The 17,628-nt window shown below is 43.7% G+C and overlaps 2 protein-coding genes across 2 annotated transcripts in view; both read right to left on the bottom strand.

Moving 5' to 3' along the window:
* Positions 1–17,212, bottom strand: part of LARP4B (La ribonucleoprotein 4B) — a 64,037-nt gene extending 46,825 nt beyond the window's left edge. Inside the window, exon 1 of the mRNA XM_063452246.1 lies at positions 17,087–17,212. Coding sequence (XP_063308316.1) covers positions 17,087–17,167 — 81 coding nt within the window. The 5' untranslated portion in view covers positions 17,168–17,212. The remainder of the gene's footprint in view (positions 1–17,086) is intronic.
* Positions 3–2,395, bottom strand: LOC134608218 (uncharacterized). The gene is made up of 3 exons (XM_063450882.1): positions 1,264–2,395; positions 69–1,188; positions 3–6 (listed from the first exon to the last, which is right to left on the bottom strand). Exons 1-3 carry the CDS (start codon positions 2,390–2,392, stop codon positions 3–5), a joined length of 2,253 nt encoding a protein of 750 aa, XP_063306952.1. The 5' UTR covers positions 2,393–2,395.
* Positions 17,213–17,628: the final 416 nt, after the last annotated feature.

Genomic DNA, 17,628 nt, shown 5'->3' with positions numbered 1-17,628 from the left:
TCTTATCTGGAAGTGAAAGGATTTCAGTGCAATCTGTTTCAACGGTACTCTGCAGCTGGTTTTCATACTTTATGGCTACATTTTCATAAACTGAGCAGCCTGCTTCTCTATGCTCACAGTTCAGGTCAGCATTACTGGAGAGATTAAAATATTCAATGTCGCCGACTGTGTCACCTCCTAGTATAGTAGGTGTGGTGTCTAAGAAATTCGGAATTTCAACACTGGAATTTGAGGAATCTTTTTTAATTCGGGCCTCAGATAGACTAGAACCAGATTCCAGAGATTTTAGGTTTTGTTGCAATAAAATGCTGGGAAGGACATCAGATTTTAAAGTCTCAGAATCATCTTTTGCGTGTGGGCATATTTCCTTTAAGGAGCAAGGTTCCTCAAGCAATAGACAAGTGTCTAAAGGTCTAATAATGCCAGTGCAGTCACCTGATTGCTCCCTTTCAAAATCTATTAACTCTGCGTTGTCACAGAGAACGTCACAGCTATTGTAAACTTGGTGCACTACAGAGAAGCCTGTATTTATTTTACATTCCTCTGTGTCTAAAGGATCAAACGTAAACGAGTTATTTAAATGAACAACCGAATCAAACTTCTCATACAATTCATTGAATTGCTGTAAAGATTTATCTGCAGTAATATCACTGCATGCGTCTGCATCTGATAATATGGTCCCCAGTTCAGTGGTTTGCTCAGGAAAACTATTTAACATCTCATCATTTTCAGTAAAGGCAGCTTTAAGGAAAAGCTGTCCTGTGCTGCCATGCACATTTTTTTGAATCAAGGTGTCTTCCTCTGTGTACTGGAAAATATGGTTTGCAAGTTTATTTACTGGATCCTCACTTTCTAAATCATTAAAAACAGGTGAACTGTCATTTTTCCCACATGTCTGCGGGTCCCAGTTTTCTTCTGGCAAATCATGGTCATCTCTGAGAACGTGTTGTGAAGATTTTTTGCTTGGGAGATCATTGTTGCACTGCATAGGATTATCTGGATAATTTCCCAGTCCCAGTGCATTATTGGTCAGATCTGAAACATGGCTAGTGCAAATATTTTCTGCTTCTTGATAAGGATTAGTCTGCGATGGTTCAATGAAAGGAGAGAATTGCTTTGACTCATTGTCTGTATGTTTATTTAGCTCATCTGATACAAGCTCGGCAGCAAGTTCCGTAACAGGTTCCTCTATTAGAACAGTTCTTTTTAAATCCCATGAATCACGTTTGTGCTCAACTTCTTGGAAACTAACACTTGACTTACCTTGGGTGCTAGTTGTACACACAGATGAAACAATGGACACATCTGTAGAATGTTCCAATAAATTTGTATAAGGCAACAAATTTGTTTGCTCCGTTTCACTGCCAGCAGGTGAACCTGACAATAAGCTGATGGAGTCTTTAAGTTGAGTGCCAGAGGAGGAAATATCTGTAAAGCAGGGTTGAGATAACACTTCTGGACAACCAGCAATTAATGATTCAATGTGATTAGCATGAGGGTCTTCCCTAAAGTCTAGTGTGTAATCTGCAGGAATAGCAGTGGAGTCTTTAAGACTTATATCATACTGTTTAATAGTAAGAGATAAAGCAGAGTTATCCTCTAAATTGATATCTTCATCATCTACTACACAAATACTGTAAAACTTGTTAGTCCGTGAGTGTCTCATTTCACTACCTTCTGCATCTCCTAGAAAGCATGAGGTTCTAACTGTGCATTCTCTTGGTGTACTCATGTTCAGCAGACTTTTGTCCTCGGTTAAAAGAGCTACAGACTTTTCCTGTATAGGTACTGATGAGTTTTCCAGTATGCTGTGGGTCCAGTTCAAATGTTTCCCTTTTAAAGAAGGAACATCAGGCAGGATTTGTTCTGTAACTGATGACACGTGAACTAAAGCAGCATGATCATATCCATGTTGCGAATCTGTAGCAGCCAAATTACAGCCACTCTGTGTCTGTATTTCTGCATCTTGGGCTTTCAATGAATCCACTGAACAGGGTTCTGGTTTAATAACATTGTCAGAGTCTTCTTCCACTTCAGTCGTTTTCAGATTTTCATAATTGGCCAAGACTTTGCATGCATAATTTATAGGATTGAAAAAGTTAATTGACCTGCTTCGGTTTGATTTTTGTACACAGTTTGTATCATCCATACTGTGGTAGGAAGGATATTTTGGTCTTTCAAAAAACACATGAGTAGGTTCTGGCCTTGCACAGCAAATGGATTGCTTCGTAGCAAAAGTATTCTCTGGGTTTGAGATTTTTTCACCCACGTGGATATCTGGGATATTTTCTGAAGAGGATGTTTTCTTTGTTTCTTCATCTGATGTAGTGCCTTTTGTACTGGTCTTAATGTTTTTGTGTGGACAGAGTTCTTTACTAAAACAACAACCCATGGTTTAATCATGCCCAGCTCTTGGTTTCTCTGATACTTTGATAGTAGCAATACAGCATCCAGTATAGTTGATGCAGGCCACTACCCACAAGACAAATATAGTATCTGCAGACATTCAAATTAACCACATGCTTTTGTCACTCAAACTACAATCCAAGACACGTCAGTCTCTCACATTCAAAATCTTTGCCAAGATACTGGTGAGCAGCTGGCAATGTGAGAGGGTCCACTTAACCCTTAAGTTGCAGATTTATGTTTTAGATTTTATTGCAGGATGTAGGCAAATTGCAGTATGACAGTGTATAAACTTCCTAAATGAGCAATGAGTGCCTACACCAGGGGTAGTCAACCTCTTTCTACCTACCGCCCACTAATGCATCTTTCTTGATGGAAAAAATTCCTTACTGCCCACCAGTTTTCGCGCAAGTGCAGAATATTTTTTAGAAAGGAGGGTGTTTTTAAAAATAAAATAAATGTACGTACATTTATCTTTTTATTTCTACTTTATCCATGTTTATAATGTTTTTAACTTTATAAAGTTTAATGAGAAAAACAAAGTAAATTGAAATTACCTTTACTAGTGATTAATGAGGTCCTTGAGGTTGATGCTGCGAGACTAAATATTATCTGGTTCGATTTTCGTAAGGTGGATGGGGGGGCTGTGAGGTGGGTAGGTGTTCTGTATGGTGGGTAGGGGGACTGCGAGTTGGTATAGGGGCCGTATGGTGGGTAGGGGGACTGTGAGTTGGTATGGGGGCCGTATGGTGGGTAGGGGGGCTCTATAGCGGGTAGGGGGGCTCTATAGCGGGTAGGGGCCTGTGAGGCGGGTAGGGGCCTGTATAGTGGGTAGGGGGGCTGTGAGGTGGGTAGGGGGGCTGTGAGGTGGGTAGGGGGGCTGTGAGGTGGGTAGGGGGGCTGTGAGGTGGGTAGGGGGGCTGTGAGGTGGGTAGGGGGGCTGTGAGGTGGGTAGGGGTGCTGTGAGGTGGGTAGGGGGGCTGTGAGGTGGGTAGGGGGGCTGTGAGGTGGGTAGAGGGACTGTGAGGTGGGTAGAGGGACTGTCTGTGAGGTGGGGGGAGTTTGAATGGTGGGTAGGGGGCTGAAAAAGGTAAATACCTTTCAGTATCCTCTTGGTCCGGTGGGCAGCTTCCCAGTAACGTGCATGGGGGCAGAGCTTGTGGGCGAGAGGTGGGGCTTCCGTTTGGGCGGTGGGGCATGCGGACGGAATGATTTCAAAGTGTGCAGGGAGACAGAGGATTCCCTGCAGCTGCTGGCAGTCACACCAGCCCCCAGCTCCTTCCTCCTCCCTCCCCTCGGACAGAAAGGCTGGCACAGTCCAAGGGGAGGATTAATCATCATAATCATTAGGGCTGTCAGCCCGGCCCCAGCCACACTAGCCCAGCCACCCACTCTCTCAAACAAACAGAGGGTTTAGCAGCTGAAATCCCTACCGCCCACCTGGAATCCTGAAACGCTCACTAGTGGGCGGTAGGGACCAGGTTGATGACCCATGGCCTACACAATAAATGTTTAAGAATGGAGACAAGCAAATATAGTTTCAGATCTTGGCACAGAAGAACCACACATTCATAGAGAATAGTTTCTACAACAATATATACCGCTACCTCCGCCTTTGTGCAAGGAGGAACAAGAGGAGCACTGCCAGAGCCCTGCAAAAGGACCTCCAGCAGGCCACAAATGTGCATGTGTCTGCTCAAACAGTCAGAAAACAGACTCCATGAGCGTGGTATGAGGGCCCAACGTCCACAGGTGTGGGTTGTGCTTACAGTCCAACACCGTGCAGGACGTTTGGCATTTGCCAGAGAACACCAAGATTGGCAAATTCGCCACTGGCGCCCTGTGCTCTTCACAGATGAAAGCAGGTTCACACTGAGCACATGTGACAGATGTGACAGAGTCTGGAGACGCCGTGGAGAACGTTCTGCTGCCTGCAACATCCTCCAGAATGACCGGTTTGGCAGTGGGTCAGGAATGGTGTGGGTGGCATTTCTTTGGGGGGGCCGCACAGCCCTCCATGTGCTCGCCAGAGGTAGCCTGACTGCCATTAGGTACCGAGATGAGAACCTCAGACCCCTTGTGAGACCATATGCTGGTGCGGTTGGCCCTGGGTTCCTCCTAATGCAAGACAATGCTAGACCTCATGTGGCTGGAGTGTGTCAGCCGTTCCTGCAAGACGAAGGCATTGATGCTATAGACTGGCCCGTCCGTTCCCCAGACCTGAATCCAATTGAGCACATCTGGGACATGTCTTGCTCCATCCACCAACTTCACGTTGCACCACAGACTGTCCAGGAGTTGGCAGATGCTTTAGTCCAGGTCTGGGAGGAGATCCCTCAGGAGACCATCCGCCACCTCATCCGGAGCATGCACAGGCGTTGTAGGGAGGTCATACAGGCACGTCGAGGCCACACACACACTACGGAGTCTCATTTCGACTTGTTTTAAGGACATTACATCAAAGTTGGATCAGCCTGTAGTGTGATTTTCCACTTTAATTTTGAGTGTGACTCCAAATTCAGACCTCCATTGGTTGAAAAAATGTAATTTCCATTTTTTATTTTTGTGCGATTTTGTTGTCACAACTATGTAAAGAACAAAGTATTTCAGAAGAATAATTCATTTAGATCTAGGATGTGTTATTTGTGTTCCCTTTGTTTTTTTGAGCAAAATAAAAATAAAAAAAACATATATATACACACAGCAAGTGCCAGTGAGGATTTTTAGAGCATGTAAACCATGTGTTGATAAGATTCCACTTAAATGGACGCTCCAAAGCCAAAATAAATTAGAGGACCCCCTTCAGCCCGGCACCACTGCTGCTCCACCACACCAAAATCCGAACTTCAAACCACAAGATGTCCTTGACAATCAGAATCCTTAACGTAACCAAGAGTCTGATCCCCCTCTTCTGGAAACAGGAGAGCACCCCACCCCTCACCCTCTGGTTCCAAAAAAAAATAAAAATGGAGCTCTATGGAGGATCTCACTTACCAAGCGAGTGGCAGATTACAGACGTACTATGATATCTGGGCTCACTGGCTTTTTACTACAGAGTCTGCTGACTTACAAGCACTCATACAATAGACGCCGACTTACACCTGTAGGCAGTACAACATGCCACTATAGGGGGTTCAGTCCATACTGGGAGGGACAGAGGCGGTGGGGAACAAAGACTACACCTTACTCCCCTCTACCCCTTTACCTAGTTGAGAAGGAACCAGGGTACACACCCAATAAATAGGGAACCCCAGGACACAATGCCTTACATACACAGCATACCACCAGAAGAAAAAAGTGAGATGCACACCAAGTATTTGTCAGGCTGGAAATATCGCACCTAACAGAGTGCCATTTGACACACGATCAATGTTACTTTGTTTGAGGCCTGCGAGCCATACTGTTATGCACCAAATCATGGACCTGAGAGTCCACTATATGTTGCATCAGCACATTCATTGGGGATTTATCTAAAAAAACGCTCGCAAAACCTGCAAATCTCTTGCCTGCAGCCTTCTACATGCTCTCCACTTCAGTCTCTCTCTGGCTGTCCAATCACAGACTTCTCAATACAATTACTGAAGTCCTTCTGAGACAGGACTGGGCAATATGATAACTTTTATAGTTTGTGGTTATTGAAAGAAGAAAACTACTGAAAACAGATTACCATTAAGACATTTATGCTCCACTCACTTTATAACACTGCACTATATAATACTCACATTCTGGCTCCCTCTAAATAGATACCTGGGCTCCCCTATGTCAGCTGTGACCATTTTTAATTTCCCCAGACTGACCTATGCGCTGTACTCTGCTCTCAAAGTGAGCACTGTTGCAGCCATTTAAATGCATATTGCAGCAACATTGTTAGCATGGTTTAATCCCTGCTCATATGAGGCAGTTCCAGGTATTTATCGATAACTGGGGTTGCCCTATGTCACGTAGGGCCAGAATTTAGTAGCCCCAGGCTGACCAATACATTGTATGCCGTGCTCAACATTCATTGAGTACATTGTGGCTGAATGCAATCTTCTCAGTCGCAGTGTTCTCAATAGATTTAAAGAGCTGTATACAGCACTTACATTGAGTACTGCATACAGCTTATCGGTTGATATTAGAGGGTCGTTTGAGGTTTAGGCTTGGGTTAAGGAGTGCGCCAGGGTTTGTGTAAGGTTAAAGACAGTTTTGTTTTTTTAGGGTTAGCATAGGGTTGAGGTTAAGACAGGTATACAGTTCGAATCTATTTTGATGCTTTATTTAGTTGCATTCCATCCGTCCTTTAAAAAACCCAATATAGAACCCTTATATTACGCACAAACAAACATCGCAAATTCTACGTTTTGTTTTGGTTCAGAACTTGCACAATTGCCTCTGTCTTTAAGGGGTTTATAATTTAGGCTAAGCTTATATAAATAATAAAATAATGCATCTGCCAGCAGGCTACGGTGAGTATCAGGGAAGCAAAAACTGCTGTGATCCCTTAAGCAGTCCAATATTTTTAGAAACGAATAAGACACACCCTTTTCAAAAGGCAATTCACTGCACCAGCATTCAAGCAGCAACATTTGGCAACAGCACGATAAAGATAACACAGTAATGAGCCAGTGCATCATGTAACCTTAAAGGGACACTGCATTGAAAACTTTATGTTTACAAAACTAATTTTTTTTTTTTTTTTATTCTTTATTTTTGCAGTGCGTATATTAGTCACAGGCATACATATGGTACCCCAACGGCATTCCATATGCAGGTTTCAAGACATTAGTTACAGTGGGGGGTAGATAGACAATGCACTTTTTTTGCATGTATACATATGGTTTGACATCGGGTTGAACATAAACATGGCTTGTAGATAACTTGCACATTTTTGCAATATGACATGCTAAAGTAATTATGCATATAACTTCGAAAATCATAGATGAGCACACTGTTTCTTATATTGAAATATGCAGGTCTCTTGTTATACATAGGAGGAGAAAATATGAATAAAAAGGAAAATAGATTAGTCAAACTTTTTACGCTTGTTATAGATTGAGGCTTAAAACATTAGCAGAGAGAACACATTAGCAGTACAAGTATGCATATAACAGAGTATCGTAGAATAATATGACCTGCTAAGTTGAGCATGCATAGAACCATTGGGTCTGCCTGTTAATGGAGTGTAACAACTGACATAACTGGGCGATAAGTAATTACGTGATAAGCATAGTCCAGACAGCAACTGCTGATAGCGGGCCTCCAGGATGCTAGGGTGGTATGTCCACTGGGAGTTAAGGTAGCGGGTGCTTTAGCCGATGCCCAGGACAGGGAAGTCTCTCTCATAGTTGCGGTGTCTTTTCGATGGTGCCCCTGTGTTGGGGGTCAGCTCCAGCGTTGACCTGTAGTATGTGCAGCCGCACAGCTACCAGGTGAGCAGCGTTGATCGTAGAGGGTAGGGTCATTCTTTGCTGCCTGACGATTTTAGGGTAGAGTGGGGTGTTTGCGTGTGACGCTTGTTTGGTGGTCCATCACCTGTGCTGTGGTGAGTGGGAGCGTGCACCCGAATAATATGGCGCCACTTCCCGCCTTGAGGATCGCTGATGCCTGCTTTTCCTGATGGCCGCTCTGGAGGCTTGAGGTAGGCGCCTGTAGTGGCGAGGTAGTGTTGCCGGGCATATCCATGCAGCCACGTTTTTTATCGCCATGTGATAAGCCATTCCGCGGCTGTACAGCATGTCCCAGAAGCTTGTACAGAGCCTGTCAAAAGATCCCAGAGGGTGTGTGAGTGGCTGAGTGTTTGTGCACAGTGTTTTGGGCCTGTGCTGGGCGGCCATCTTGTCTGTGCCGTGTTGATTTGGTGCCCCTGTGTGCTGTGTAGCCGGTGAGTCTGCCCTCCTGCCTTAGCCTCATCAGTGTGTCCAGTGAGGACCAGGATATCCCCCACCGGTCCAAAGGGGGGGGGGGAGCAGGATGGTATGAGGTAGCTTGAAGGCTCTGGCTTCAGGGAGAGTGGCCGCCTCTCCCGAGCTCTTACCCCAGTAGGCCGCATGTGGATTACTGCTTCCCTAGCTCCGACGGGCTCCGGGGTGGTATCAGTCGGTTCAGTGGTGCACCCCCGACATGGACGGTGCACCCCAGAGGGTCATTGGGCTGTGTAGCCGCTGCTTTTTGCCCCAGTTTCTGCCCGCTGTGCAGGAGCTCGTGCTATACACGTTTGCACGGCTCGGTGGTCAGGCTCCGCCCCCTATGTTTACAAATTTAGTATATACCCCCCCAAAGGAAACAGGCATGTATTTTTCTGCATGCTTTCTTTGGGGCATATGCAAAATATTTATCGACTGACTCCTGGGACATGTAATGCTGTGTGCCAGTCCAGCAGTTTTACCGTTTTAGACCTGCCAGAGGCAAGTAGCAGCACAGCCAGTGAGGTAGTATTAGTGCTGCCCACCATAGTCTGGGACCGCAGTACACTGCCATACATGAAGAGGTGCGAGGAGCAGCAGCCGCTCCTTGTGATGCACAGGTCTAATGGCCGCCGGGATACAGCATGAGATCATATCCCAGCAGCCCGCACTCCGTGCATTGAGGGAAGGGGACAAACTGCAGACCAACTGCTGTACCATGAAGGCTGCTGGTAATGAGAAGGATGGAAGGGCTTATAGGGACTATATACCTGCTGTGTACAGGCTGAAGAGCGCGCGCACAATTTTGGTTTTCTTATGCTTCTCAATGAGCTGTATAACACCTAAACCCAGCATGCCTGCCACTTCCGTTAGCACTGTGGATCTAAATCAAGCAGAAGAAAATCTGCCTGTATGTCTGACAGCTGAGGACGCATCTCAGCAGTTTTTGCACTTTTATAATGGATCACGAGTATGACAGACTTTGAGCAAGCTATAGTGCTGTTTGTGTCTGTAGTGTTCCTTTCATACACCAGAATTTTAGTATCAACATACAAGTGCTTCAGTTTTTAAATAAGGCAGACAAACCATAGCACATATTTAAATCAGGACTGTTTATATAAAATGCTGTATCCATTACAACCCAGAGACATTACTTACTTACTGAAGCTATCCATATTAGAAAGCAAGATACAAACTAAATAAAATATTAATACGGGTTGCTCCAGGCAGTCAAAAATTAAGTCAAAAATAGGGTGTAAGTTATATACAGAAACGCCAATAGATTGCAATTGACAGGTGCATTTTGTATTTAGCCAGAAATAGACTGTCAGACAGGAGATCCCTATGGAGAATCATCCACCTGTCAAGACAACTTGTGTTCAAAACTAATGGCACATGCATAAACACTGAGCTACATATAGAACACTGCTTGACAAAACTCAATAAATTTAGGAGCCAAGGCCAAAAATGTATTTGGCAACACAGAAATACCCTCATAGGGTCACTTTAACATATGCTTAAAGGGACCCTATAGGCACACATACCAAGTCATCTTTTTGAGGTGGTCTGGGTGTCATGTCTCTATTCCCTTAAATCTGCAATGTAAAATATTGCAGTTTTAGAAAATGGATTGCATTGCAGGGTTAAGACAGCAAGACTGAGTCGCTTCCTGCAGTTTGAGTTTGACTCAATGAAACAAAGCTTCAAACTTTCCATGTTGAAAACCCCATAGGAAAGAACTGAATCATGCATTCCTGTAGGGAAGGCCTAACGCATGTGCGGCGCTTGCCACTTATGCGGTTCCCCATTGGCTGACATTGGAAGAGGAGGAGCTAGACCCAGCAGCAAGGGACATCATGCTGGAATAACGCAAGTTAATAAAGTTAGTGTAGCAAAGCAGTCCATAAGCGCAACTTTCAGACTTTTATTTATTTTAAATTCATTTTTTGGGGCGCAGAGGGTTCCTATCGTGTTTGGAATACAGCTTTGTATTTCTAACACTATAGTGTTCCCTTAAAGAAAAAAAAAAAAAAAAGAAAGAAAGAAAAAAAAAAACAACACACTCACGCTTTTCATAACATTCTATCGTGCAAAATGTTTAAGCAGGAGTGAAAACAAAACTGCTGTAAACTAAAAATGCTTTCAGAAGTTAATAACACCAGTTAAAATTCAAAGTGAGTTAACAGAAGGAAAATCATAGTGGTTATTGTGTTATTAGCATTGGAGTTTTCATTTAATACAGCGGCACAGTCTTTATTGCCGTGGCATCTAGTGTACAAGTATTATGGAAATATGAAAAAACACTCTCTCCGCCCCTTCCTACCCCCCCTCCCTAAAGTAAAGCGGAGAGAATTTTGAAAATGGCTAAACAGCTGAAAGAAACTGTAAAGAAAGCTTATCTAGCTAAATTTTGTCTTTTACTTGCTGAGCTAAGGTAGGCTTGGCAAATAAGAGCAGACAAAATGTATTAATTACATAACACACAGAGCATTGCAGACTAACCATTAGCCAATACCAGTTAACCACAGTAGTAGTAGTAACTGTGCGGAGTCAAGTTGGTCAGAATTTTTGTTTGTTTTTTTAAACCAAAGTAATTAAAAGAAAATTAGATGTTTAAATGAGAAAACACAAGTCATATTGCCATACACAGCTGCAAGAATGGCAGGAATATGTTTACAATTAACCTATTCATAACAAGAATTAACCCCTAAAAAAAAAAAAAAAAAAAAAAAAAAAAAAAAAAAAAAAAAAAGATTGTGCCCCTTTTCTCCACCCTTTGTTTAAAAGTAATAAGTGCACTTTTTTTAAAGCAGAAGAAATTTATTTTAATATATTTCTATATAAAACTTAATATTTAATAAACATAAGTATAAATGAACAAAATTTACCACAGTTTGCAGAGGACAACTGAACACAAATTGTATACTTTGTGACATTGTTATTTAGCTCAAACGCACTACTGAATTTCAGAAATCTCACATAAAACCTTTTGTGGTGAAACATGTTGTGAAAGTTTTTTTAAATCTTTTAATAAAACCTTGTGGATTGGGGGGGCGGGGCCTGACCGCCAAAGGGATCAGACGTGCTCTGAGCTCCCGCTTCAGGGACGGAAAATCGGCGCAAAATGGAGGCTAAACCTACCCAGCAACCCACACCGGAGACCAAACAGATACCCTTTAAGACTCTGCCTGGCACCTACAGTAATCCGACAAGGGCATGAGGTGCGCGGGAGCTTGAGCCGGGACGAGACGGCCGCTCTCCCAGGTCTCTGGTCGGCTCCCCTCTCCTCTCCCGGACCGGAGGATGGGGGGGGGGGGTCATCCCGGTCTGCACAGACAACTACTATTGCGCCAAACTAGACCGAAAACAACCACCCTGCTGTGGAACACTCTCCGGCCGCACCCCTCAAGATGGCCACCGCACGCCAGTCACATGTGCGACCTACCAGCAGGATTGAGCTGATCGCAGAGGAGACCATCCAGCGCCATCTGACCATCACAATAGCCGGCTGACTACAAAGGGCAAACCAAGGTGTTGCTTACAACATTTTTAAAAAAAAAAAATTAAAAAATCCTTTCTGCCAGTAGAAAGCACCATCACTCTCCTGAGGCCCATCTTATCCTTCCTGAAGGCGACTACTATGGCTGCACCTGCATCCAGGCTTCTCCTGAGAGGCCCAACGCAACACCTCGAGGGGAATCTTTTCCCAGATGGACACGCATCCTCCAGAGCAAGCAGCCTACCAGCACTGGGTACAGGTCCTCTAATGTGTTGCAGCTTGCTATATGCAATGACTAAGAACTCTGCCATGATCTTGAACATTCAGGACTCTATAAGATCTAATCCAGAGGAATAACCCAGTAGCTACACAACACAATTGTATTCCATCTTGCAATAATCAATCTCATGTTTTCAGTTATCCTGGCTAAGTTCCTTTCTGCCTCTCAAAACACACCTCTTATACTATTGATCCCAGCATGCTCAGATAGTAACGCTTTGTTTTGATTACATGTACAGTGCTATACAAGTCTACTTAACCCTTGTCAAATGCAGATAGCATAGCCAATAGCCAGTAGTTACTGTCACGAGAAATTTGCCCAGTTTAATTATTTACTGCTTAACTCCCTTACGGTCATGCCATATTTGTTCCTCCTGACTACTTAATTTAAAACTGTGCAACGCTACCAATGCCATAATGATGCCTTTCGATGTATACTGTTCAGTTTGCTCCAGCTGTTGTGGCATAGCAAACATGCTTGTTAATCACATGCACAAACAAAATAAAGAATTTAAAAAAAAAAAAAAACACACAAAAAAACCTTGTGGATTTCCACTATTTTTGGTACTGCACTCTGTTTTCCTGGTTCATCTGGCTACATTGGACAAGATAACACCATCATATCTTGGATTTGGATACATATCCCTGGAGGGGATTGTACACCCCAAAATGTACAAAATACAAAAAAATGTCACACGAGGTCTGTCTGGAAACTATCCAGTTATGTAATTTGAAAAATAGAGACATTTAGGATACAAGAAACCTTGTACATAGGGAAATTCAGTCCTCTTCAAAGTAGGTACACCTTGGGGCCTCACAGAGTTCTTCCAGTGTCTCTTCCACTGTTCAAAACACTATCCATAATCCTTTGTTGGAGTTTCCTTTAACTGCCTCATCTTATTAACATGAATCTTAGACTGTCTGAAATCTCTTCTCTTTAAAAGGTGAATTTAGTTTTGAAAAAACAAGTCGCAGGGAGCCAAATCATGGAGATTTTATTTGTGCTGAAATCCTGCAGCGTCCGCAAGGTCCCCCTGCTCAAGAAAGCACATGTACAGGCCTGTCTGAAGTTTGCCAATGAACATCTGAATGACTCAGAGAAGAACTGGGTGAAAATGTTGTGGTCAGATGAGACCAAAATAGAGTTCTTTGGCATCAACTCAACTCGCCGTGTTTGGAGGAGGAGGAATGTCGCCTATGACCCCAAGAACATCATCCCCACTGTCAAACATAGAGGTGGAAACATTATGCTTTGGGGGCGTCTTTCTGCTAAGGGGACAGGACAACAGCACCGCATCAAAGGGACGATTCATGGGCCATGTACCTTCAAATCTTGGGTAAGAACATCCTTCCCTCAAACAGGGTATTGAAAATAGGTCGTGGATGGGTATTCCAGCATGACAATGACCCAAAACAGACAGCCAAGGCAACAAAGGAGTGGCTCAAGAAGAAGCACATGAAGGTCCTGGAGTGGCCTAGCCAGTCTATGTGGAGGGACCTGAAGGTTCGAGTTGCCAAACACCAGCCTCAAAACCTTAATGACTTGGAGAGGATCTGCAAAGAGATATGTGCAAACCTGGTGGCCAACTACAAGAAACGCCTGACCTCTGATTGTCAACAAGTGTTTTGCCACCAAGTACTAAATCAATGTATAACTTTCACATGAGTTTTTCTGGATTTTTTTTTTTATTCTGTCTGTTAAAATACACCTACCATTAAAAATTATAGACTAATCATTTCGTTGTCAGTGAGCGACGTTCAAATACTCTTTCCTCACTGTATATCCTCATTATACCGCTACACACACACACACACACACACACACACACACACACACACACACACACACACACACACACACATATACATATACATATACACACACACATACCCATGGGAGGAGGGGGTGTGTGGGTATATATTCTACAATATCTGCAACCTATTTAGAGCTAAGACCAGATAACTATATGTTGGCTGCACTGCATCTGTACAAGGAAACGTCCAATTCTGCTGCGGGGATTATATAGCAACATAATGTTTGTCATGAGCTTTTCGTTAGCGTCACATTTGTGAGTGTTTCTTTTGTTACACCATACCATTAGTGTGAGAATTACTACACTATCCGTGCTTTTGTTGTGTTTGTTTGTTTTCTTCTTTCCCACTGTGAAAAAAATCCAGGACCATTATCATTAATGGAATTTCATCGCCATATGCCGGTCATACTACAGCTTGTATGAAGCTCTTCTAAATGTGACTGGCATTTTTTTACCTTTTCTTTCTTCCTCTATTTATAGACACGCTGCATTACTGTGTTTGTTTCCTTTCTATATGGCACAAATGAGGATATTGAAAACCAAAGATCAAAACCGATAAAGATTTGATCTCGGCAGATAATTCACTGCTCAAAAAAAATAAAGGGAACACTTAAACAATACAATGTAACTCCAAGTCAATCACATTTCTGTGAAATCAAACTGTCCACTTAGGAAGCAACCCTGAGTGACAATCAATTTCACATGCTGTTGTGCAAATGGGATAGACAACAGGTGGAAATTATAGGCAATTCGCAAGACACCCCCAATAAAGGAGTGGTTCTGCAGGTGGTGACCACAGACCACTTCTCAGTTCCTATGCTTCCTGGCTGATGTTTTGGTCACTTTTGAATGCTGGCCGTGCTTTCACTCTAGTGGTAGCATGAGACGGGGTTTACAACCCACACAAGTGGCTCAGGTAGTGCAGCTCATCCAGGATGGCACATCAATGCGAGCTGTGGCAAGGTGGTTTGCTGTGTCTGTCAGTAGTGTATGGAGGCGCTACTAGGAGACAGGCCAGTACATCAGGCGGAGGCCGTAGGGGGGCAAAAACCCAGCAGCAGGACCGCTACCTCCGCCTTTGTGCAAGGAGAAACAGGAGGAGCACTGCCAGAGCCCTGCAAAATGACCTCCAGCAGGCCACAAATGTGCATGTGTCTGCTCAAACAGTCAGAAAACAGACTCCATGAGGGTGGTATGAGGGCCCAACGTCCACAGGTGTGGGTTGTGCTTACAGTCCAACACCGTGCAGGACGTTTGGCATTTGCCAGAGAACACCAAGATTGGCAAATTCGCCACTGGCGCCCTGTGCTCTTCACAGATGAAAGCAGGTTCACACTGAGCACATGTGACAGACGTGACAGAGTCTGGAGACGCCGTGGAGAACTTTCGGCTGCCTGCAACATCCTCCAGCATGACCGGTTTGGCAGTGGGTCAGTAATGGTGAGGGGTGGCATTTCTTTGGGGGGCCGCACAGCCCTCCATGTTCACGCCAGAGGTAGCCTGACTGCCATTAGGTACCGAGATGAGAACCTCAGACCCCTTGTGAGACCATATGCTGGTGCGGTTGGCCCTGGGTTCCTCCTAATGCAAGACAATGCTAGACCTCATGTGGCTGGAGTGTGTCAGCCGTTCCTGCAAGACGAAGGCATTGATGCTATAGACTGGCCCGTCCGTTCCCCAGACCTGAATCCAATTGAGCACATCTGGGACATGTCTTGCTCCATCCACCAACTTCACGTTGCACCACAGACAGTCCAGGAGTTGGCAGATGCTTTAGTCCAGGTCTGGGAGGAGATCCCTCAGGAGACCATCCGCCACCTCATCCGGAGCATGCACAGGCGTTGTAGGGAGGTCATACAGGCACGTCGAGGCCACACACACTACTGAGCCTCATTTTGACTTGTTTTAAGGACATTACATCAAAGTTGGATCAGCTTGTAGTGTGTTTTTCCACTTTAATTTTGAGTGTGACTCCAGATCCAGACCTCCATTTTGATTTCAATTTGTGTGTGATTTTGTTGTCAGCACATTCAACTATGTAAAGAACAAAGTATTTCAGAAGAATATTTAATTCATTCAGATGTGTGGTATTTTTGTGTTGACTATTTTTTTTGAGCAGTGTATATAATTTTATACAGATATTTGGTACATATTCGATGTTTGGTGCAATCTGTTTTTCTTTTGTTATATTTTGGTTTTCTGCGATAGAACTTGGGGAGAAACCCCGAATCCCTGTATCTAACATTTTACTACTTCTGTACTAGATATTAGCACTACACTCGTGTGACGGCTGGTGCTGTATTAGAACAACCCCATATGAAAGCATTGATTCAATGCTTGCCTATAAGGTTTTAGCGGAGACTGGATGTCCTCATGCATAGAGTGAGGACATCCAGTGTCAGTTAGGCGACGACCCAGAAGCATTTCTAGTGGCTGTCGGGTGGAGTTAACCCTGCAATGTAATTATTGCAGCTTCTCAAGGTGTCAAACAAGGAGAATATTTTAATACCTTTAATGCTGGTATGTTTAATTTGTACAATTTAGACACAATGCAGCCCTGAATTTCACACAGGCATCAGTTTATACAGCAATCTCCAAAGCTTTTGTATAGTTACAAGCACAAAATTGGGAGATACCAAGTTTAGATGTACAATTTTAACTGGAAGCAGGAAATTGTGACTTCCCACCCATTATTTTGGGGGTGGATATAGGCCCATTCCTCCTCTAAAAAATATACAGAGGGTGGCGCTACCATAAGGCAACACATGCCTTAAATTTTCCGAGCACGGGGCACAAAATCACCAAGAAATCATGAGTCTAACTGCTATTTTACAATCTTGTTGCCGTTTTACACTGACAAGGTCATGGTGGTTCAAATAACCCTTTAACACCAGCCTAGCACAAAGGCAGCAAAACCAACTTTACATGCATCCTACAGGAAAAATTAGTGTAGGGAATTACCGCAGGCAGGAGTAGGCAACCTTCAGCACTCCAGATGTCGGCGACTTAAGTCTGGAGACATCTTGAGTTCTGTAGGTTGCCTACCCCTGACCTAAAGGGAAGATGGGTGAGAAAAAAGAGTGTGTGTGTGTGTGTGTGTGTGTGTGTGTGTGTGTGTGTGTGTGTGTGTGTGTGTGTGTGTGTGTGGGGGGAAGGAAAAAGGACATCAACATTCTTAATATAGTGCATCTATAATCACTGCTTACAAGATGAGAGGTGTCTTTGGCTTCTTGGACTTGCTGCACCTGCGGTTCAGCCACAACTTTAGTATCCTGATCAGAAGTCATGAGCCGTCTGCTTCTTGGCTCTTAAGAGAAAACAGGTCACCCCAGATAGCTAAAACCAGATTAGAAAACAGGAGTTAGTATTACAGAAACATTCCATGTTAAAACAAATCTCAAACAAATGCATTTCTGATGAAGTGCTTGTAAGCTCAAAAAAACATTTTGGAGGAAGAAGTAATTTTAATATTTGTTTGTTCTCCACTGTTCTTTGTGGGTGGGCTATTTTTCTAACATCATCCTTTGGGGGATATATATCTCCACATGAAGGAGAACTCATGCCAGACTCCCAAGATCCAGGACACATACAATCACAAAATGTGCAACAAATTTTAAGTTGTGCATTCATGTAATGTTTGAGTGCTGTCACTTTGAACTTAAAAAAAACAAAAAAAACCTGCTTTAACCCCCTAAGGACTGAGTCAATTGTACAAGTTGTGATCAAAACAAAAACTGGAATTTGCACT

Source organism: Pelobates fuscus, chromosome 4, assembly GCF_036172605.1.
Source record: "Pelobates fuscus isolate aPelFus1 chromosome 4, aPelFus1.pri, whole genome shotgun sequence".
Taxonomy (NCBI): Eukaryota; Metazoa; Chordata; class Amphibia; order Anura; family Pelobatidae; genus Pelobates; species Pelobates fuscus.
This window is presented reverse-complemented; position numbering and strand designations above follow the sequence as displayed.